The sequence below is a fragment of the Tinamus guttatus genome, unplaced genomic scaffold (genome assembly GCF_059628265.1).
Source record: "Tinamus guttatus ecotype Peru unplaced genomic scaffold, ASM5962826v1 Tinamus_guttatus_pri_ptg000242l, whole genome shotgun sequence".
Lineage (NCBI taxonomy): Eukaryota > Metazoa > Chordata > Aves > Tinamiformes > Tinamidae > Tinamus > Tinamus guttatus.
The window spans coordinates 6,774,604-6,796,029 of record NW_028288776.1 but is presented as its reverse complement, the minus strand read 5'-3'; the positions used below and the strand labels follow the sequence as shown (position 1 = coordinate 6,796,029).

The 21,426-nt window shown below is 52.8% G+C and overlaps 2 protein-coding genes across 2 annotated transcripts in view; both read left to right on the top strand.

Moving 5' to 3' along the window:
- Positions 1-787: 787 nt before the first annotated feature.
- On the top strand, positions 788-8,839 carry LOC148594496 (E3 ubiquitin-protein ligase HECTD3-like). The gene is made up of 21 exons (XM_088526125.1): positions 788-1,159; positions 1,299-1,459; positions 1,573-1,665; positions 2,009-2,144; positions 2,661-2,776; positions 3,044-3,157; positions 4,051-4,133; positions 4,390-4,555; positions 4,985-5,066; positions 5,159-5,341; positions 5,457-5,509; positions 5,657-5,721; positions 5,975-6,078; positions 6,483-6,596; positions 6,747-6,836; positions 6,927-7,133; positions 7,465-7,594; positions 8,062-8,136; positions 8,430-8,511; positions 8,587-8,658; positions 8,740-8,839. The coding sequence occupies exons 1-21, from the start codon at positions 830-832 to the stop codon at positions 8,822-8,824; spliced, it is 2,541 nt and encodes an 846-aa protein (XP_088382251.1). The 5' UTR covers positions 788-829; the 3' UTR covers positions 8,825-8,839.
- Positions 8,840-10,195: 1,356 nt separating this feature from the next.
- The window catches only part of EIF2B3 (eukaryotic translation initiation factor 2B subunit gamma), a 95,227-nt gene continuing 83,996 nt past the window's right edge, over positions 10,196-21,426 (top strand). The window contains exons 1-3 of the mRNA XM_088526139.1: positions 10,196-10,332; positions 10,449-10,597; positions 13,112-13,251. Coding sequence (XP_088382265.1) covers positions 10,450-10,597; positions 13,112-13,251 — 288 coding nt within the window. The 5' untranslated portion in view covers positions 10,196-10,332; position 10,449. The remainder of the gene's footprint in view (positions 10,333-10,448; positions 10,598-13,111; positions 13,252-21,426) is intronic.

Below are 21,426 nucleotides of genomic sequence, written 5' to 3'. Positions count from 1 at the left end.
GTGCACAGGCCCCATGGCCATCGCTGGCAGCAGGAACAAGTGGCCAGCCCTGCTGCCTCGGTGGGAGAGACTCGGGAAGATCCTGCCCAACAGCCCCGCAGGGATGCGGCCTGGCTCCCTGCGTGCCACCCGCTCCCCTTGCGCCTTTGCAGCTAGGGATGGGCCTGGACTCTGCCCCGCCGCGGGCACAGGCAGGCGCCAGAGGGGTGCCCAGACCTTTGAGCTCTGCCCTGTTCGCTGCTGCTCCCGCCCTGCGCCTCCCTGCTCGACCCAGAGCAGCGCAGGGTGGAGCCGGGCCCGTCTCTGCCGCCGCGTCGCAACGCGATGTGACAGCCGCTGTGACATGACGCACCGCGGCCTTACAGCGTGTCCGGGCGCTGCTGGGCGTCGCGGCACCGTTCCTGCTGCCCGGGCACGTTCCTGCTGCTCGGCCGCCACGGCTGCACAGCTTAAAGCTGCTCCGGGGCAGGAAGGCTGCTCCTCCTCCCAGAGCGCTCGGAGCTTCCCCACGGCTGCCTGGCCGCCAACACGCTCTGGGGAAGCCCCGCGCCGGCTTTCCCCACACCCGTGTCCCCGTCCCTGGACCCCCTATTCCCTTCTCTTCCTCCCTCATCCCGCGGGGTGCCCGGAGACCGGGACCGGGCTGCAGTGAAGCCGGGGGCGGCTGCGGCCGGGCAGCCCCGGGCGAGGCCCCGGGCGGAGCGGGGGCCGGGCCGGGCCGGGCGCGGCGGGAGGCGGAGCCGGCGGCGGCGGCAGCGGCCGGGGCGGAGGCGGCAGCGGCCGGTGCGGGGCTCGGCCGCGGGGGCGCGCGGGCCGGAGCGGGGCCGCGATGCGCGCGGGCGCGGAGGCGCCGCACCAGGTGCTGGGCCGGCTGCGGTTCCTGCTGCAGTGCAGCGAGTGCTTCCGCCGCGCCCGCCCGCTGCCCGCCGCGCTCTGCTACGTGCCCCGCGAGGTGCAGTACAAGATCTGCAAGGACCCCGCCGCCGCCGCGGCCGCCGCCGCCGCCCGCAGCCTGCTCAGCGTCTGGGACAGCCCGGGGCCGGCGCGGGGCGGCAAGCGGGCGGCGCGGGCCACCATCGAGGTGCGCAAGGGCGGCTGCCTGCGCGCCACGGGCGAGGAGTACTGCAACGGCGCCGGGCTCTGGGTGAAGCTCAGCAAGGTAACGGCGCCCGGGGCCCCGCAGCGCCCGCTCCCCGCTTCTCAGCAGCCTTCTCGCAGCACCCCCGTGGGACAAGGCCCAGGGGTGCGGCAGAGGCGCTGGGTCCCGACCGTTGTGACAAGTGCAGGTGTGATTTCAGGAGCAGCTCAAAGAGCACAAGGGCTGCCATGACCTGGAGGAGGGCTGGCTCCTGGCGCAGAGATTTGGAGAGACAGGAGATAAGCTGGTCCCAGTCGAGTCTGTGGAGAGGATGCAGTGGCAGCAACAAATGTTCGGGGTTGATTATAAACCTGCGGTCAGGTAGGGCCCAACCTGGGGCTCCCAGCTAGGGCACAGCCGTGTGTGTGTTGCGGAGTCGCATGTCACTGATACTGTCCTATCCCTGGGTAACTGCTCTGCTGGGGCTGTTCCAGCTGGGAGCAAGTGGTGGACCTGATGTACTCCACGCGGCTCGGAGGCAACCCCAAGTTCATGGATCAGGATGAGGCTGCGGTGCAGAAGTTTCGGTACGAGCACATCTCCTGGAGGGGGTCCCCACAGGGCCAGGGTCGGAAGGGAGGCCGGGCACCACTGCATGCACGCAGTCTTCTCTCCACACACTGTCGGGTCACCTGCGTGGCACTGTTTTGCCCAGGTTGGGGTGACCATAAACACCCAGCACGATGGCGGCAACACAGCTGTGTCTGTCAGCCAAAGAGCAGTCCCCATTTGGTGACTGCGGGATGCTGGAGCCATCCCAAGCTGGGGCGACCAGACTGGACAGTGCTGTGAGACAGGCGGGGGGCCGGCTGGGATGTCCGGGGCACAGCCTGGTCACCCCTGTCCTGTCAATGCTGAGCCCTCCTGCAGGTCTCTGCCGGCGTCCTGGAACTACGAGTGCGACGTAGAGCTGGCGCGCTTCCTGCGCGATCACAGCGAGAGGGAGCTGCAGGGACAGGACTGCATGAAGGAACACGTCAACAGCCTCGACGTCTCCTCGCAGGCGGTACGTAGCGCGGCTCCGCCGGCCTGCGCAGGAGCAGGAGCCAGCTGGGCTGGGCAGCCCTGGAAAGCCCCAGAGATGGGAGGAGTAATGAATGACTCTTGCTAAAGCCTCTTCTCGTAAGGGGAGGGAGCTGGAAGGTGCCTGGGTGCCAGGCAGGGAGGAGGCTCCGCTCAGGGCATGTCTCCTGTGGGGAGCTGGAGGTATCCTGGTGAGCCTGGCATGTGCTGGCTAAACTCGGCGTGAGCCGCAGCACAAGGGACACGTGAGCCAGCCAGGCCTGGTGCCTCCTGAGGGGCCGACACAGGTTTTAGTGAAGCTGGTGTGAGTTGGGCAGCTGGAGCAAAGCCCCGCGGCACTCGGTGGCCATGTCCAGCTCGCTCTGGGAGTCGCTGTTCACAAGCAGCCCTGCAGACGCAGGGGCTGGCCCGCTCTGACCTCCTCCGGCTTCATGGGACCCCTCCTGGGGTGGCCCAAGGATGCTCACGCTGCCTCCTTCTGCCCGCTGCGCTCTTCCAGGAGAACTTCGGTGCATCCCACCTGACAGACGGCCAGACAGACACCTTCTGGGAGAGCGAAGGGCCCCAGGGGGAGCACTGGGTGCGGCTCTACATGAAGAAAGGCTCCATCGTCAAGTGAGACCCATGGGTGTCCTCTCCACAGCAGGGGTTGTGCTGGAGATGAGCAGGGTGTGGGGGGCCAAGTGCCTTGTTGTCTTGACTGCAGCTCTTCACCTGGGCTCTCTTTGCCACAACGTGGGGCTCTGGATAGAGGTGGGAGATGGCCGTGTCCCAGGAGGGACGGGGGTGTGCGCAGACCTGCTGGCAGGGCTGGGGGCTTCTCCCAGGTGTCTCCACACCCAGGCAGATCCAGACAAAGCTTCCCACTCTTTTCACCTCCAGGAAGCTGTGGCTGGTACTGGAGTCACAGACCACATCCTACATTCCCAGACGGGTGGCTGTGTATGGCGGGGAACTAAACAGGCTGCAACACCTGAGAAGCGTCCTAATCAGCGAGTGAGTAAGGAGAGAGGAATAGCCTTGGCGCAGCTTGGGCCAAGCTCCTAAACTGCATGTTTGTCCTTGTGGAAGCGCAAGGAAAGGACAAGGGTAAATCCCAAGCGATCTGTCCCTGTCATGGGCCCTCAGCGGCTCCGAGCTCCCTGGGCTCGGGGTTGTATCAGTTGCTGCAAGAGTGATGTCCACTCATCCTCTACCTGCTGGCTAAGCACCTTGAGCTGTACATCTGGCCTGCGCGCTCTGAGAGCTCCCTGGCCCCGTAACTGCTGCTATGTATTTGACCAGTTCTGCTCTAAAAATGTTTGTGTCAACGTATGTTTGAGACATTTCCTGTGAATCCCCCAGGAGCCCCGTTGGGAACAGCATCACGGTCATTTCGCATTTCTGTTCTGCTCTGTCTTTGCTGAATTTATGCTCTTTTCTGGTTCTTCTCTGGACGTGGCTTTCACCTCCTTCAGGATGTCTCTGTTCTTCTGTCCTTCTGCATTCGCTGTCTTCCTGCTGTAGCCCTCGGTGAGCAGAGGGGCTTGTGCCGTGGGGCATTCCGGGTGCATCGCAGAGTCCTAGTTTAGAGTTTGCTTCCCACTTGCTGCTTGGCCGTGGTCGTGTTGCAGAAATGCCCCTTTGGTGCATTGGCCCTGGTGGTTTCGGTAGCCAGGCCTGAGCAGGGTTGGAGGCATTACCGAGACAGGAGCTGGCGCAAGGGCAGCATGGCCTGGAGTGCAGACGGTGCCAGCGGCAGCCCGTGGATGCTGCGGGGTCTGCTGAGGGCTGCAAGGAGCATCTCCGATGGAGATCTCCCTCTGCCCAGGCGCCCTGCAACAGGCCTGCCTGGGAGCCGCTGGGGGCAGGAAAGGGGCTCTGCCATCTCCTCTGTGCTGTGTGTGCAGGAGCAGCTACCGTAACGTGTGCATCCTCCGCAACATGAAAACCCACCTGCCGGTCCTGGAGATCCGCATCCTGGAATGCCGGGGTGAGCTCGCGTGGTGAGACCTGGGGCTGCCAGCCCAGCAGTGCCCGTAAACCCCCAGCAGCCTTCACAGATGCTTGTAGCTTTTTCCATCGTGCTGGCTGCTTCCTTGGTCCCTTGGAAGAAGGGCTGGGGATGAGCCCCTTTGGGATGCTGCAAGGCAAAGCTGGAGGTGGCTCCTTGTCCCCTAGTGCAGCAGCGCTGGGCTGTGCTGGCTGCAGGTCTGCACCCCCGCAGCACCTTTGCCCTTTCTTGGCAGACGGCGGGTACAACGTTCGCCTGCAAGGGATTAAGATCAAGTCCTTCTGGGAGTGGGACCTGGTCCTCAATGTGGACATGTTCCGGCCTGCCAGGCTGGTGCGCTATCCCCTCCTGGAAGGGGTGGACAGGGACACGCTGTACCGGCGGGCTGTGCTCATTCAGAGGTAGGGCACGGGACAGTCCCTCACGCGCAGCGAGCCTGGGCTCTGGGGAAGGACCATGCCCAGCCTTCAGCACGGGGTTGCGCTTGTCTTTCCTGCTAGTTCCTGGGGCCAGCACTGACCCACCGGGAGCCCCTCTGCAGTGAGCCGGCCACCGCACCGCAGCATGGGCCTTGCGCTAGGGCTGCTCTTGATTGCACTTTTTCCTAAGGGGCGTCCAAAATAAGCACTGGGACAGAGGATGCTCCTTGGGCACCCCTCGCCACTGGGCCAAGGCCCCTCGGTGGCGAGGACCCGCATGTGGCAAGGTTGTGCTTTGGGCTCCATGCTGGGCTGGGGCAAGCTGAGGTTGTCCATGGGGAAATGCAGAGAGTGTCCTGGGCTCTGCGTGTAGCCCAGCCTGTCCCCACACTGCTCCTCTCTGCTCTCCAGGTTCATCACGCTCCTGGACAGCGTCCTGCACTACCTGATCCCCATCTCGGACCAGACCATCGGCACCTTCAGCGTGCTCAGGGTGAGCGCTTGCAGGGAACTCGTGCCAGGGACGGTGTGTCCGCGCGCAGGCAGGACCGCAGCCCCTGACTCGCCCTGCCTGTGCCTCGGTAGAGCATCAAGCCCTTCCTGCCGCTGTCCAAGCACTGCAGTGCCCTCATCACCCGGTATCTGCAAGACTCGCAGAGCCCCGCTCCGCAGTCCGTGCCCAAGGTGCACATCAACCGGTACCTGGCCCGGGATCACCGTGTCAACCCCGCACTGGACCCCACCTACAAGAACTCCATCTTCACCCAGGTGCCCTTGGCTTGGCCGAGACGGGCTGCGCGCCCTACCCGGGTGCGAGGCAGGGTGTGTGTTTGCTGTCTGAGCCACTGCTCAGCTCCCCTTTCCACCTCGTGCTCCTCTCTAGCTTTACGAAGGCCTCAGATCTTCAGGCAAGAACCAACAGCCCATGAATTACAGGTAGGGGCCGTGCTGGGATTTCGGGTCTGTGTTCATGGGGTGTCGCTGCCCCAAGCGGGACGTGGGAGGTGCCGGATGCTGCCGAACCCCCACATCCTCTGCCCGGTGTGGAGGAGGCCGGCGCACGGAGCTGCTGCTTCCCCACAGGTGGCCCCCGGACTACACCCAGTGGTGGGAGTGCGACTTCATCTCCGAGGGCATCGTGGACAACGGTGAGAGCCTCCCGTCCGGCTCCAGGGCTCTTCCAAGGGCACCAGCTCGCTGGGGAGCAGCGGGTGGCTTGGGAGGTCGCTGGCTGCTGCAGGGTGCCCATGCTGAGCCTGGTGCGTTCAGGGTGGCAGCCCCGCTCTGCGCCTCGGGATGCTCCCTGCATCTGGGACAGTGCCGGGACAGCCGCCTTGGCCAGGCCCCGTCTCTGTGTCCAGCTTCACCCCCCACGCTAAGCAGCCTCTCTCCACATTGCAGGCGGCGGCTTTCGGGACAGCCTGTCCGATGTGTCGGAGGAGCTGTGTCCCAGCGCGGGCGACGTCACCGTGCCCCTGCCCTTCTTCGTGCGCACGTCCAACCAGGTGCAGCAGCCGCCTGCACAGAGCCGGCCACCCACACCTGGCCTGTTGGTGCTCCTGCAGCAGCTGAATTTGGGCTCCGGGAGGTCCTACAGGCTGGGCTCCCTCTTCTGCAAGGGGCTGCCAGACAGACACTGGGGAGAAAAGTCAGCAGAGTGTGGCACAGCCCATGGGCTTGTCTCTCAGTTATAATATTTTGGGAATTTAGTCCTATCCGAATGCTTGCAGGGCCATCAGCCTGGCTGCTGTGCACGCACCCGTCTGACAGAGACCTCCTGCATGGTGTGAAAAGGGGCAGGGAAGGCAGGCGAGGGGATGGAGAGGGAGCGTGGAGAGGGAGACTGGGCTGGCCCTGGCCGCATGTGTCGCATCTTTGGCTGTGGGTCCTAAACCCCTCTTTCCCGCAGGGTGCTGGTGACACCAGGGATGTGTACGTCCCCAACCCCTCCTGCAAAGACTTCCCCAAATACGAGTGGATCGGGCAGCTCATGGGAGCAGCTCTGAGGGGCAAGGAGTTTCTGGTGAGCCTTGGCAAGGGGGACTGGTGAAGGTCATTGCAGCCCAGGGGCATCAGTCCCTGCTGGGAGTGTCGCCTGGGTGGAGGGCTGTGTGCTCAGGCGGTGCCGTGATGGAGGTGCACGAGGAGGACACGTCTCCACTCCCTCCTGCAGGTCCTGGCTCTGCCAGGCTTGGTGTGGAAGCAGCTGGCAGGGGAGGAGATCAGCTGGAGCAAGGACTTTGCTGCTGTGGACTCGGAGCTGGTGAGTGGGGATGGGGGCCGGAGGTGGCCCTACATTCCTGTGGCCAGCTCGTTGCTCTGCAGCGGTGGCTTTGGCCTGTTTTGGTTCCAGGTGAAGCTCTTGGAAGTGCTGCAGGGGGTCGACAGGGAGGCCTTTGACTTCATGTTTGGCAGAGAGCTGACCTACACAACGGTGCTGAGCGACCAGAGCGTGGTGGAGCTGATCCCCAACGGCAGCAGCACCGTGGTGCGCTACGAGGACCGCAAGGAGTTCATCCGCCTGGTGCAGAAGGCCCGGCTGGAGGAGAGCAAGGAGCAGGTGACACTGTCTCCCAGGGCTGGCTGAGCTGCAAGGTGGACCCTGCCCCATATGGCAGATTCTCCTGGTACCCTTGTAGCCAGCAGCGGGTCTGGTCCCTAACTGTGTGCTGGTTGCTGCCTGCAAAAACGTCCCCAGCACCAGTTCCAGCAGGGTGGTCCCTTCGTGCATCCCATGCAGGGGCTGCTCTGAGTCCCAGGGATGGTTCCTGGCTCTGTTGTGAGCTGTGGGCCCTCTCTGAGCTCCCTCAGCCCCTCGCCTCGGTGCTCTGCCAGCTGCCCCAGGCTCAGACCCAGCGCGGTGACGTGGGACCTCTCCTGTGCTCCCCCAGATTGCAGCCATACGGGCTGGGCTGCTCCACGTGGTGCCCCAGGCCATGCTGGACCTCCTTCCCTGGCAGCAGGTGGAGAAGATGATCTGTGGGGAGCTTGAGATCACAGTGGCCGACCTGAGGAAACACAGTAAGTGCTGCGGCAGACTGACTCTGCTCTCTGCTCCAACCGGGCCCTGCAAGCCAGGACCCCATGTTTCTTCTCCTGGTTATGGACAGGGTGCCAACCCTGCTCAGGGGCACCAGGGGCTCCCGGGAGCTCACTGAGCATCTCAAGCCTTTCCAAGCAAGCCAAGGGTGACCCTCGCCTCTGTTGCACACAGAGAGGGTCTTGGTAGAGGATGGTGGCTGGGGGAGCCAAGGCAGCTGCTGAGGGGAGCCGAACCTGCCTGGCATCGGGTAGGAGGTGGCCCCATCTTCTCCAGGAGCAGTGCTCAGAGTGCGCAGGGTAGAGGGAGAGCAGCCTGCTCCATGCCCCAAGGCTCCCTTCCTCCTCCACTTACACTGTGGAGACTTGCAGAGAGGCTGGACACATCCCACCTTCATTTTTCTTTGCTGGGAGTCTCTAAAAAAGCTCTTGTGTGTTCCTTGTCACAGTCACCTTTGAAGAATTCCCCCCCAAGGACCCCCGTGTCGAGATGTTTTTGGAGGCGCTCAACAACTTCACCAGCAGTGAGTGACCCCCCAAGCCTTTCCTCACTCTTCGAGTGTACTGCAGTGGGGTGGCGGGTCCAGGGAGATGGGGTATCCACCACCCTGTGCCCCTGGGAGACTGCCTAGAGACCATGGGCTTCCCTGGGAAGCCATCCCGGGATGCTGAGGCCATCCAGTAACTTTGCTGTGCACTGTGTGCTCCTGGGGTCCCTGTGGCAGGTGGCCAGGGACCCCACTGGCAGGTTGGGGCGATCAAGAGCAGAGCTTGCCCGCCCCGACAGCCCAAGACCCGACCCTCTGCTTCTTCCCAGGGGATCTCAGCCGCTTCCTCAAGTTTGTCACTGGCCGGAGCCGCCTGCCAGTTCGGATCACCATCTACCCGGACAGGACCAAGTGAGTCTGTCCTTCGCTGGCCCGGGCGTCTCTGTGCTCTGGCCATGGCCTCACTCCTTTCTCCTTGCTCCAAAGCTCGCAGGCGGTGGACATGATGCCAGAGGCCTCCACCTGCTCCAGCATCTTCTACTTGCCCACATACTCTTCGTGAGTGGGGCTGGCCTGGGGGTCCCTCCTGTCCCCCTCTCAGTGCCCATCGCAGCTGTGACCCCCGCCTCTCCCTTGCAGGGCCAAGGCGTGCGAGGAGCTGCTGCGTTACGCTGTCTACAACTGCATGTCCATCGACACGGACAGGAACTTCTGGGAGGAGTGAGCGCCCCGAGGGGCCCACTGGCACGGAGAGCGGCTTGCCGGGAGCCCTCTGCCCCCGGAGACACCAGGATCAATAAAACCGGAGGCCCCTTTGCCTCTATTCCACTGCAGCCCGTGTTTGCGTGCGTGGATTTTGCAGTGCTGGGTGCTCAGGTGGTGCACGGCGCTGCGGGAGGGCAAGCGCTCTGTGCAGCCCAGCCCTCCCCGGGCCCCGCGTGCCCGTGGAGCCCGTCGACGGGGCTCGTGGCCACCAGGTGCCGCGTGCGGCCGGCCGCTGCGCGGAGCAGCAGCAGGCGCGGGTCCATCTGCCGCAGGGCCGGGCTCGCCGCGCTCCCCCCGCGCCCACCCACGTTGCGGCCGCCGGCAGGGCCCTTCGCGGAGCGCGTCCCGCGGCACGGCGAGACGCTCGCCAAGCGGCTGCGGCTCGCCGCGGGCGGCCCCGCTCCCGGGGCCTCTCCCCCGGGGCCGTGGCACCCATGGGTGTTCTCTGTCCTTCTAATCGCCCTGGGAACATTTTGCGGGGGTGTGAGGCTGTATCTGGGCCCCATGGGGCTCGCACATGTTGCCGGTGCTGGAGATGCGACTAGGATGGGGTGCAGCTTGTCTCGCACGCAGGGTGCTTTCCGTGCGGAGCTTTTTCAGCCAGAGCCGGTCACCAGTGGGATGGGTCCCCGAGGGCACGGGGATGTTCACAAGGAAGGAAGCCCCGTACGCAGCCTGCGCCTGCCATGGTTTATGGCGCGCGGGAGGCGGCCTGGGCGCCGCCATGCCAGCCGGGCATGTTGGGGCCCGAGCCCGGCTGGCGCAGGCGGCCGTGCGGAGGCAGCGTGTCCCGCTCGTGCACCTGGCGCAGCCGCCGCTGCCCCAGGGAGGCAAGGGGACCCTCTGCCGCCATCCTCGCACCGGCACCCGCCGTCCCGCTTTGGGCTGAATGGACACAGTCCTGAAAGCGCCTCTGCCTGGGCTTTGGCCGCCCTCCTGCATGGCGAGGAGGAAACTGCCCAGGGATGGGTACAAATGCTCCCCCTCCATCGGCAATGCCCCCTGCACCCTGTCCCCGCTGTAGTGTCCCGTGCACTCTGCCCCCCTGCAATGACCCTGCACTCCATCTGCGCAGTGTCCCCTGCGCTCTGTCCCTCCGCAATGCCGCCTGCATTCGGTCCCCCCCAGCGTCCCCTGCACCCTGTCCCCGCAATGTCCCCTGTCCCCGCAGTGTCCCCGCCGTTCGGCCCCGCTGCGGTTCCCCGCCCGGCCACGCGGGGGCGCTCTGCTCCGAGCCCCTCCGCGGCCAGGCGGAGATCCGTGACTCGGCGCTCCTCTGCCTGGGATCCGTCCTCTCGGTATTCCTCTCGCTGCCCTGGCCGGTAGGGCAGGAAGCGGGATCCATCCTATCGGCGCTCCGCTGCCGCCGTGAGCCATCGAGGCGCTCGGCCGTCCACGCGCGTGCGCAGTGCGCGCCGGCGCCGCCATCGCGGTGCTGTCAGAGCGGCGCTGGGAGCCAGGCCCAAGGTACCGGGGCGGCGCGGGGGGCCCGGGGGCTGCGGAGCGGGCCCAGCCGGGGCCTGGCAGCGCTGCGGGGCCGGCTCGCGCCGAGGGCCCGCACTGCCCGTGTGTTCCCCTTGCAGCATGGAGTTCCAGGCCGTGGTGATGGCTGCGGGCGGCGGCTCCCGCATGACGGATCTGACCTCCAGCATCCCCAAGCCGTTGCTCCCGGTGGGCAACCGGCCCCTGCTGTGGTACCCCCTCAACCTGCTGGAGCGCGCCGGTTTCGAAGGTGAGGCGGCCCCGGCGTGGGGCGGGTGGCCCCGGCCGCCCCCTCGTCCTGGTGCCCTGTCCCTGCTCCCTCGCCTGAACCACGGGGCCCCTCTGCGCCCTGGAGCGGCCTGCGGCAGCCCTCGGCCCCTGCGGCAACCGCTGCCCCTGCTGCGGCCCTTCCTTAGCCCTGGCTGCCCCTCTTCTGCCACGCTCCCTCAGGGCTTTTGCCGTGGGTGTGCCTTTCACCAACTTGGTGTTTCTCTTGGTGTTGTTAACTGGGTTCCTCCCCATTGCTTCATTCTCTGATTCGTTATGGCAGGAGATGCGTGTCAGCTCTCTTGGGATGTCCCTTGGTTTGTTGTTCCAGTCTGGCCTGAAGTTCAGGGTTACTTGCTTTGCTTGAGGCACTGAGGCCTTTGTTATTCCTGTGTGGAGCGAGCCTGGGGGTTTTGTATGGAATAGGGCAGGGGGAACTAGCTTAGCTGTAATGCAGGTAGGGCAGTTAGTGTATTGTTAGTATATGGTGAGGCTGTAAATTTTCTTTACCTTTTGGATGATGGACTAAATCTTCCTGTGATGTTCCCTATGCTGCTTATAGAACTTCTTTCTCATACCCATCGTGTAACTGTTTTCTTCATACTTTTGCTGCATTTTGCCTTTCTGTTTCCCCACTTTTTTTTGTTGTTCCTTTGTGACTACTGTTCTTCTTTCATCCTGAGAATTTTTCTTTTTCTATCTGCTTCATTTTTTCTTTCTAAAGATGGTAAGTTTCACTCATGATTTGTCCAGGCTAGTCTCTTACTACTGTAAAAATATGAAGGGATGGAAGAAAGTATAAACTTAAGCTTTTGGGCTTAATTTTATTTATTAAGAAACCTCTAAGTTTTTTTTTTTTCATTTGGAATTATTTTTTGACAGCTGCTCTTGAAGTCAGCTTTCTGAGTGTTAGTTTTCTTCATTTGTCTGTTCTTCCTTCTCTTCTTTAGGATCATACTTTCATCCTGTGATATGCATTTATGGGCAGCCAAAAACTTCTTTGCAACCATTTCTGTTCTTCTCATGGCTTTTTTTAGCTATTCAGAAATAGCCTTTTCAAGTTGATGCTCCTCAGCACTAGCAGGTGATGTTATGGTAGGAGCTATTGTCTTTATTTTGGTTGCTATGCAGAAATTTTCAGCTTGTTTACACTGTTTGGACCATGCAAGCTTGTGTGTGCATCTCTGGGAAGCAAACTGCCACCTTCCTTCTTTTCTCCTGCTTTCTGAGCAGACCGTTTCCTTCTGTGTTAATGCTCCAGTGCTGCAAATTCTGCCCCCGTTTGTTTGTTTGTTTGTTTTTTTCAGTTGGATCATAATTTGATTACATTTTATGAGTGTTTGCTCCATTCTCTTTATTCCTCACGTGTGCCTGTGTTAGTAAACAGGAGTTCAGCAGGCTGACCGGCCCTTTCCCGTTTGTCCCCCTTGCAAGTTCCTTGTCTCTCATTTGTCCAACTTGCAGGATGTATGCTAAAAGGTGGGAATTCTTTCTCCATCAGGGATTTTTCTCCCCAGTTCAAGATGTTGCTATTCTGTTGCTTTGAGTAGGTCCTACAGTTTGTTTTGAGTCCGAGTTGGCTTCCCATATAGGAGAGGGTACCCATATACAGATACCAAACTGCCCCACAACTCATGTTTGCAGCTTCTTCATTTTTTCTGTTAACAGGTTCATTATGACTTGGGTTTTAACATACATTAAAAACAATTTGTGTATTTTTGGCTTATAACAGAAGCTTCCTAGGCTTATGGCAATGTTTTTTGCTGTATTTGTCTGTTAAAATCTCACAGGTTTATGATGATATGTTTTGTTTTATTTTCCGTTTCAAGGTAAATTGATGGTTAGACTCTTCCTTTTAATTCCAGTTCCTGAGGCCAGAAGAAAAGATTTCATGTTGTTCTCTTTCTAAATATTTTCTCCACAGCATTTCAATTGTCACATTCTTTGCTTTCCAAATATATTTTGATATCATTATTGCCATACTTCAAATATGACCCACCTGTTCTCTTTTGTAAATTACTTTCCAAGCTGATACAAGAAAGTGATTTGAGCAATAAAACGTTGTGGTTGGTGGTGTTTTCCAGAGAGCTACACAGGACTGAGATGGGCAAAGGATGGAGATCTAAATTGTCAGTGGCCTTAATGCAGGGTCTTATGGTGGCATTCCTCAATTCATATTCCTTGAGAAGATAGTTGGAGAACACTTGCTAATGGTAGAAAATGTCTTTGTCCTGCTACCCCTTATGTCACTTTACATGTCAGTCTGTCCCTTTGAGTAGACTCCCCGCAAAGCAGAGGATTTTTTTTCATCTTCATTAGGATCTTCATTGCCAGACCTATTATTACCAAGAGAGCTTAGTTCACTTTAGAACCCAATTATGTGACTCAAGCCTTTCAACACTCCCATCAGGCTTCAAAGTAAAAAGTGAGCATGCCTTATTCATTATAAATACGTTGGTGTCTTTGCTTGATCTCACCATGCTTTCTTCTGTCCCAGAGGTCATTGTGATTACGAGGAAGGAAATCCAAAAAGTGTTAAACCTGGACACAAAAATGAAGCTGGATTTTGTGTGCATCAGTGACAACATGGACATGGGTACAGCAGATTCACTGAGGCATATTCACCAGAAAATTAAGGTATGGTTGTCTCTTCTTGTTTTTTAACCTGGACTAGAAGACATTCATTCAAAATAATATCTTCCCCTCTCTCTCTTTTTTTTTTTAAATCGTACTTATATGGTAGATCTCCTAAAGCATTTAATAATAGTGCAGGTAACTGAATTTCCTTCTTTTCAGAAGATCTGAATTTTGCCTATGTCATTATTCCAAGGGGAAATCAAACAAGGCTTCTAAACGACAGCTAGAAAGGCTGGAGCAGGTCTGGGCTTGGCACTAACCTGCTTCTTAGTGGTACCTTTCTGTCCAGTTAATAAAGATGTTGCACCTATTCATACAGTTTTTGGTATGATGCATGATAGCTGTTGTCCAGCTAGTGCTTGGGTAAGTAGAGTTCTGCACAAATACTCATTTTACTCATTAGGCAATTAGCTGATATTTAAAGAAAACCAGGTTCAATTCTTGGCCCCATGACAGACTGCCTGTGCAGTTAGGCGAGTCACTTACTCTGTGCTTCATCTCCCTACTTTTCTTGTGCTTTTGTTGGCTTGGTCACATTGTAAGCTGTTACATTAATAGCGCTCCAAATTTCATAAAGGGCTGTTTTTCACAGTTGGGTGCTGTTCTAGAACTGTGCACTGAATTTTAACTGCTGACTACAGTAGTAAAAATACTTCCATGTAAGGCTGAAATGCTGCTTGGAATTCTTGCCAAGATTAGGGGTGGAATTTTGTTTCTGTGGTTGTCCTTTGTAACCTTTCTGATTTATTTCCTATCTGTTTAGGTCATCTTAGCCAAATTGTTCAAATAAAAGTTGTGACAGAGTATCAATGGACCATTTAATGTCCTGAGGTGTCTTTTGTCTTCAGACTCTTTTTGAAGGTAATAAACCGCAGGATAACAGGCTGTGTACTCCTGAGAGGAAAGCACCAATCAAGACAAGATGAGACTTAGCAGGAAAGTGTGGTATAATGAGACTTATTTGGCCAGAGATTAATGCACAGACTGGCATGATTCAGTGAGCCAAGAGAAGGTGCAAAGAGGAGAAGAAAAAGCAACAAAATGATATTTTTACTTAACTGAAGGTTTCTGTCATCTGGAGAATTGCACTCTGTCACAGCTCAGTTTGGTATTATTTTTAACTGGGCATATGCAATAAGGAGGTAGCTGTCTGCACTGCAAATGGTGGCCAAGGTCGAACAGTGTTAGTGCCTGATCAGAGTGGTAAGTCCAGCTGTCTGGGCAGATCTCTTTTTGGCAATTCTGGCAGCTTTGCTGAGAAGGCCTGAGGTATGACAGTGAAGAGTGCAAGAGTAAGAAATGGAGTAGAAAACTGACTGTTTCTTCTGAGCAGAGACAGTGTTGGTTTGTGTTTATTCTCCCCCCCAAAAAGTTTTGGAGAACATGGTAGGTGGTAGTGGGAAACGCACAACTTTTCAGTGAACTATGTATGAATGTCAGCAATTGTTTATGCACTTTTTATTTTGTCTTGCTTGTCTGGCCAAAGAGGACATAGTGCTCTCTTATTTGAAAACCCCTATAACTAAGTTCTTGAGCAAATTGCTGTGTTGTGTATTTTGGAGTCATTCCATTAGTAAATGCATACCCCTCATATGCTTCTTACAGGATATATCCTCTCCTGTCTGATACAGGTGAGAGAACTGTGCAGTACAGGCAGATGAAAAGCTGCAGTATGTTGGCTATATCTGTGGGATAGAAGGAGAGGATTCTTGCTGAAGAATGAATTTCCCCGGTAAAAACAACTGCTACTTGTGGCCGTAGTTTGCTGGCAGACTTTTTCCAGCCCATGCCAAAAGCCTCATGAGGAGCTTAAACTGGTTGCTGAAACTTTTATTTGTCGCAAATTGAGTTAATTGCCCGCAGACAGAAGAGCAAGTATGCTCAGTAAAAATGAGGTAACATGGCACAGTATAGCATGCCTGTGTGCAATGCAAGTGACGTGGAGGAAAGCCAAGATTGTAAATGCGCTGTAAAAAAATATGTCTAAGGCAAGCTGAAAGGCTGATCACAAATCTTGAGATGCACATAGATATTGGGCCACTCTAAGGAGTAAAGCCTCATGACTTTCTGCTTCCTCTTGTATTTAACTGAGGGATTCCACCTGCGTAGCACTGCTATTCACTATGCCTGCTTAAGCAGTATTTTTTTTTTTTTGCTGTGTTGCACCTTCATCAATAAAATTTGATACTGTAGAGATTAGATGTTGAGATTAGATTTACAGAATTGCATTCAGTAGTAGCGTAAGAATGCATGTGTGCAAAGCCTATGGAGGCTGAGGGAAGATAGTTTTCATTTTGTTTTATCACTTTTTTTGTGTGTTAGCTGTTTTGGGTAGGTAAGACTGACCGTCTCTGTTCACAGGAACAAGCAGCTGACTCCGCCAGACTTAGTGTTTCCTGGTTGTTCAGAAGTTGCAAGAGAGCAAAGGAAACCTGTTCAAGTTTCCTGTTTGCTCTTTGCCTACTCTATGCACACAGGCTTTTTTGGACATATTTGCTTCATGAGTTGATGTAGTAGATGTGTGTTCTTTGCTCTACTGGAATCTTCCTGTTGTTTTTGGCTGTCTCAACCTACAACTGATTGACAAGGTAGCAGCTTTATTAGGTGTTTTATATTCATTACAAGTCTGAATGTATCCTTTTCTTGGATCCTTCCCACAACAAAGATACTGTGCTAAACTTAGTGCTTCCTAATGAGAAGTAATGAACAACAGAAAGCTTGGTCCTGTAAGTTCTACTTTGTGTGTTCCTAGGCCTGAGTGTCAGACTAACCTCTTCTTTCCCAGTTGTTTTTTTATTGACTTGTTACTGTGTTTTCTAGGACATTCAGTTCTGGTGTCTGAATAGTTAACAACAGTAGTAAGTTTGACTTTGCTACTCAAGGTCTGAGAACTGAGGCTTAGGGAGATGAAGTGACCTATTTAGGATGATTTAAAAAGTTCTGTAAAAGCACTGGAAGCTGGACACATATCTCAAATCTCTCTTAGTTTTATGCACAAATCTGTCTTTACTATGTGCAAATTGCACCGTTCCTCTACCCTGATAAGGCCAGCAAGACAGGAGATTGAACACAATTGCTTTTAATGGAAAGTGCTGAAACAAACTGTAGTAGAGCTGCAGTCCAATTTCTGAAAAGTTTTTTCCAGTGTGTGCTGGAGTATGACTTTAAAATGGTCTTTAGTGTGATACAGTGTTGGTCTTAAATTAAGTAACTGAAAATTCATTTTGCAACATATGCGATAGAAACTGATAAAGAATTTTTGTGTTTGTTCATATTAATCTTTAATTGGATAATAACTTAATGCAAAACATTAAGTGTTTTATTAAACTGCAGCACTTAAAATGACCTGATCAAAAAACAGAAGGTGTATGTAGCAGCTATTCATGTACCTCCTAAATGTTTCCTCTTGTGTAACTGTATGAAAACTGTACAAGAACTTTGTGACAGCTACTGGTCTGAACCTTTAGCTGCTTTCCTGTCTACAATCACAGTGTTTCCTAGAATGCCGTCAGTTTGAGAGCACTGATGCAGCCTGTATCCTCTACAGCAGCTTCTATGGCTATGATTTTAAGGTCTGCTCTTCCCATTTTTGGTTATAGTTAAGTAAATTCATTACAGGAACACATTTTTTATGCCTTCTGACTTCCATTTTCCTTTGGGTCACTCACTCATGCATTTATACCAGAATAACTCTGAAGTTTCAATGCAAGCTCCAGCACTTGAGCTCTGCCGTGTCTGCAGCATGGAAGTGAAAGAAGGTGAGGGTCCAGCAAGACTTCCTGGATGCAGGAAGGGACACGATAGTAGATGTCTTCTGCTCGCTGTCTGACAGGTTCTGAAAAGCTCTGTATGTAAGGAAATGGAAAATACCCTTCACTAAATCTTTTAAAGACAGCAAAGAGCTATGGCAGGCCCAGCATCTTTGGATTATAACAAGCAATAAATAAAGAAAGCAGCTGCATCCTTAGATTCCAAATTGCCAAAGCATTGCAGGCATGGGAAGCACATAGTTTGTGTAGTTTGTCAAGGCACTTGTGGAGTTTGCAAGGGGGAAGAAGGAACTTGCCTTCCTAAGAGTCAATTTCTCTAGAAGAAGCTCTCTTTAGGCACAAACAGGAAAACAGTTTGGATGTAGGGATGTTGCTTTTTTACTGTGAAAGTATGTGGTGTTTGAAGACTAAGGGCTTTTAAATGAGATCAATGCTAGGCACATTTTAAAAACAGAGTGACCCTTCAGCATCCTGCTCTGAGCCATTAGTAATGTTGCAGGTGTGACAGCAGATGCTTCAGTATTCAATACTCAGTATAATATTTGTTAACTTCTACATGCCTTTTTTTAGTGTCCAAAGCCTCCCAGCTGCTGGGAGCAGTTGGGAAGGGACTTTATTTATTTATTTTCATTCTAAGTCATATAAAATTGATTTCTCCTCAGTAACTGTCTCCAGTCCTTGTTTTTGATTTTCATTGGGAAGTAAAAATGGCTGGAGCCTTCAGGTGACTTGAACCTGAAAAACAAGGAAATCAGTAAGAGGCCTCACAGTGCCAGAGTTGATACCTGATAAGCGTTTCAGCAAGAGAGAAGGTGCAGGTGCTGTCTGCAGCAGGCAGTAGAAGAGGATGCAGTCTTGTTTTGTAGGCAGCTCATCTTGTAGTGGTGACTTTCTTTCTGTGATAGTGGTCTGCAGACTGCTTCTTCAAATGTTAACTTATTTTGATGTCTCCTGAAACCTTACGTAACGTAATTACACAACTTGCTTAGGAAGGCTTTTCCTCTAACTTTGGGATGCTTTTATCAAGTTGTACTGTAATGCATTCTAATATGTCAGTTAAGGCTTCTGTAGGGTCCTTCTCTCCTATGTGTTCTCTAATGTCTTCAGCTATTTGGGCTCTACCACCATTCTTGAGAATCTTCTCCTTCAGAAGATCGCAAGGTCAATTTGCAAAATACATGTCCCATGGCCTGTTATATTATTGCACAGTAATAGTGACAGGTCTTTGGTAACACAGGCCTCCCACTGCTGGGGATTAATACATTCTATTTAAGCCAGGAGCTGAATAGTAAATTACAAAGTCCCAGCATATACTAGTTGAATGTGGGGTGATTGTGAGCATGAAGAGCTAAATGTAAGACTAGATTATATTGGGAAAGTGTGCTTTGACAGAGATGAGAAATTATTAATGCTGTGGATGCGGTGGAAATGCAGTGGAAAGAATTTGCCAGAATACTCTATAGGTCTGGAACTCAAATGTATATTCAAAAAAAAGTGAATTCAAATGGGAACAGATGCAAAGAAGGGCTGCTGAAAAAAGGCGGAGGATGGAGAGTTTTTATTAAAAGTTTGACATTTCTGTGGCAAAATCAAGGAAATGTACTTGCTCTCCCTATTTTGGGAAAGGGAAACAAGCACTGGGAGAACAGATAAGATATTCAGGATTACATATAATGGTGGAGCAAATATAAATGGGTTTGAATTTGCTTGAAAAAACATAGAGTGAAAATTACAAAAAGGTTTCAATCAATCAAAGCAGAATAGGGTCGTGGAACAGTCCTCCAGAAGGAGTAATCAAGACCAGAAAAACCCTTATTTTAAGCCGGAGTGAATATTTTTTTCTATAATAAACTAAGTAATTTGATACCTGCAATGGCAGGAGGCTAAGCTGTGACTCGGGAGACCCCTTTCAGAACTGTGTTTCTGTGACCTTCTCCTTGTACCATTCATCAAGCTGCTGCAGAACTCCTTGCGAGTTGTAGGTTACTCCTGACCAAAAAAGAAGGAAAAAAGTCATCGAAACTTACAAATGAGTTCCTGTGAAATTTAGGCCTCCCTAATATTGGGCCATTTTGTTTGAGTGCCAGGTTTTACCAGACCCAACAGCCGCTGTCTGGCGCCACCTCTCAGGCTGGGGCCTCTCCAGGCAGCAGGTTGAGAAACGCGATTAAATCATGAATCTGCATTTCAAGCTGAAACAGGAGGTGGGTTGGGTGTGCCTGGATCAAGCATTTGTCTTCACTGCATCTATATTATTTTCACCTTCTGTTAAGCATTTCTCTCCCTTGTGTCACTCAACTATACCCTGTTTGGTGATTAAAATGTGGTATTTCAGAAGAGTAAAAGCAATGGAACAATTTCACATTTTCCTTCCTTGATGAGCCCTTAGTTGCGTTGATGGAACCCTGACTAATATGCTGTGAATTAATCAGCATGCCTCCTGCTACTATCACTGGTGAGTGCTTGTGTGTGGAATATCTCATCTCAGGTGGTCCACCTGCTTTTCCCTGTTTCAAAAAGCAAGATTGGAAAGTAATACAGCTCTTAAAGCAAAAGAAAACAAACCCTATAAAGCCACCAAAAAGAAGAAGAAGGAAAGAAAGAGAATGTCTTTGAGCAAATAAACAAAGATTGAAACTCCAGATCCTCCTGGTATGTGCATCTTTGGGAGCCATGTTGTGGAAAGGGTGATGTCACGGTGGTGGTCTGTGTGCTGCTGAGGGTCACTGATCCGTGCAGTCTTGGACGGCATGGCTAAGCGCTCCACTTCCTCTGTTGAAAAATCTCCTTTCCAAACACATGATGTAAGTAAGCTTGCTGTAATGACTGGAAGGTGGAATCTGAATCCTTTCGGTACAGCTGAGTAGCGTTTGGTGAGCATGGAAGGAAAAACTTCAGTCCCCGTAATGTATGGCTATGTATTTTTGTACTGTCAGTGAAAATAAAAAACGAATGAAATGCGTTTGTAAGAGACAAACAAGGTCTGTCTCTGTGGGCAAGATACCTTTTGCTATTCCAAATAGATTAATACAACATTCAGTTATCTCATCAGCTTTTTGGGTAGATCTGGCAGCAAATACTGTTTGCTGTGTCTGCCCAAATTACAAATAAAATTGCTCTCTCGCCATCTTTTTTTGTCTCTGCCCTTCATGGTTGTGGCAGCACATTGCATGGGGAAAAGCAGATGAATTGGGTGGCAGCACACAGGGTATGTAACATCTTGTCTCCAGTTCTACCTCTGATTCAGTCCAGATTGAAATTTACCACCATCGAGGTATTAGGCAAAATTAATTACTAATTAACATGCTCAAGTCTCATTCCCAAAGCACAGCTGATCGTTACGCACGTGTACTGGCAGGTACTCAGACTGGTGCAAGTAGGAGTGATACAGCACTGCCTGATTGATACCTGCTGCATGAATTATGCTCTGCACTCTGCTCTGATCTTCAATTTTCCTGGCAGTTGAGGGAGTTAGAGAATTCAACTTTTTTTTTTTTTTTTTTTAAGTTACTGAGCTTTAAAAGTATGTAGTGTTTTTTTTTTTTTTTTTCCTCCTTCCAGTTTTTACTATGGGTCAGGATTAAAACAGCTGAAGTTTGAATGAGGCAATTAGCTCCACAGGTTAGGATCCAGAGTGGTTATTAGGGCATTTGCTCTAATGAGAGCAAATTAGAAGGATGCTGCAGCTGAGAAGGATGCTTCCCATTATACACACAGGCAAAAAATATGCACAGACTTTAGGTGTTTTGCAACAAGAGTCACTGACAGACCCGAGATGCCTGTCAGTTTTAATTGCTGCATCTCTCACGGCGTGTCCTTATCCTTTCTGAGCTCCTGGCAGCTCAGGGCTGTGCTTATTTTGTTAACCAATACCTCTTGTTTCCATGTGGAAATTAATTGTCACCATTTCCCCCTTTATTACAGTGTATGTTTTCATTCAGATCTTCAGTGTGCTGATGAATTGCACCAATTCTGCCTGTTTTAGTTGCAGACATAGTCAGCACTTCGCACATGTGTATAATTAAAATCATTTTCTTAAAAGTATTCTTGTAAGTCTCTTCTGTTTTCCGTGAGCTACTGTTAGTTTCCATTTTGTGGATGTAAGTAAAATTAGTGTGTGTTTTCGTTTTTTAGTTATAAAACATCTATTAATTTCCCTATTTAAAGCATATACAGTCTCTGATAATACTGTGCTGTGTGTAAGGGGAAAGTTAAAGTTTAATATGATCTCAGTGTTGTGCTTTTTGTACTTTTCTGCTTAAAGTGTAGCTTTCATGGATGTGAGTGCAAAGAAGTCACTTTCTAATCTGAAGTTCTATTATTTCTGACTTGTAACTTCTGATCTCCTTGGTCCTTCCCCATAAGTAGGGCCTTCCTAGCATCAAGTATGATGTGATGCTTGCAA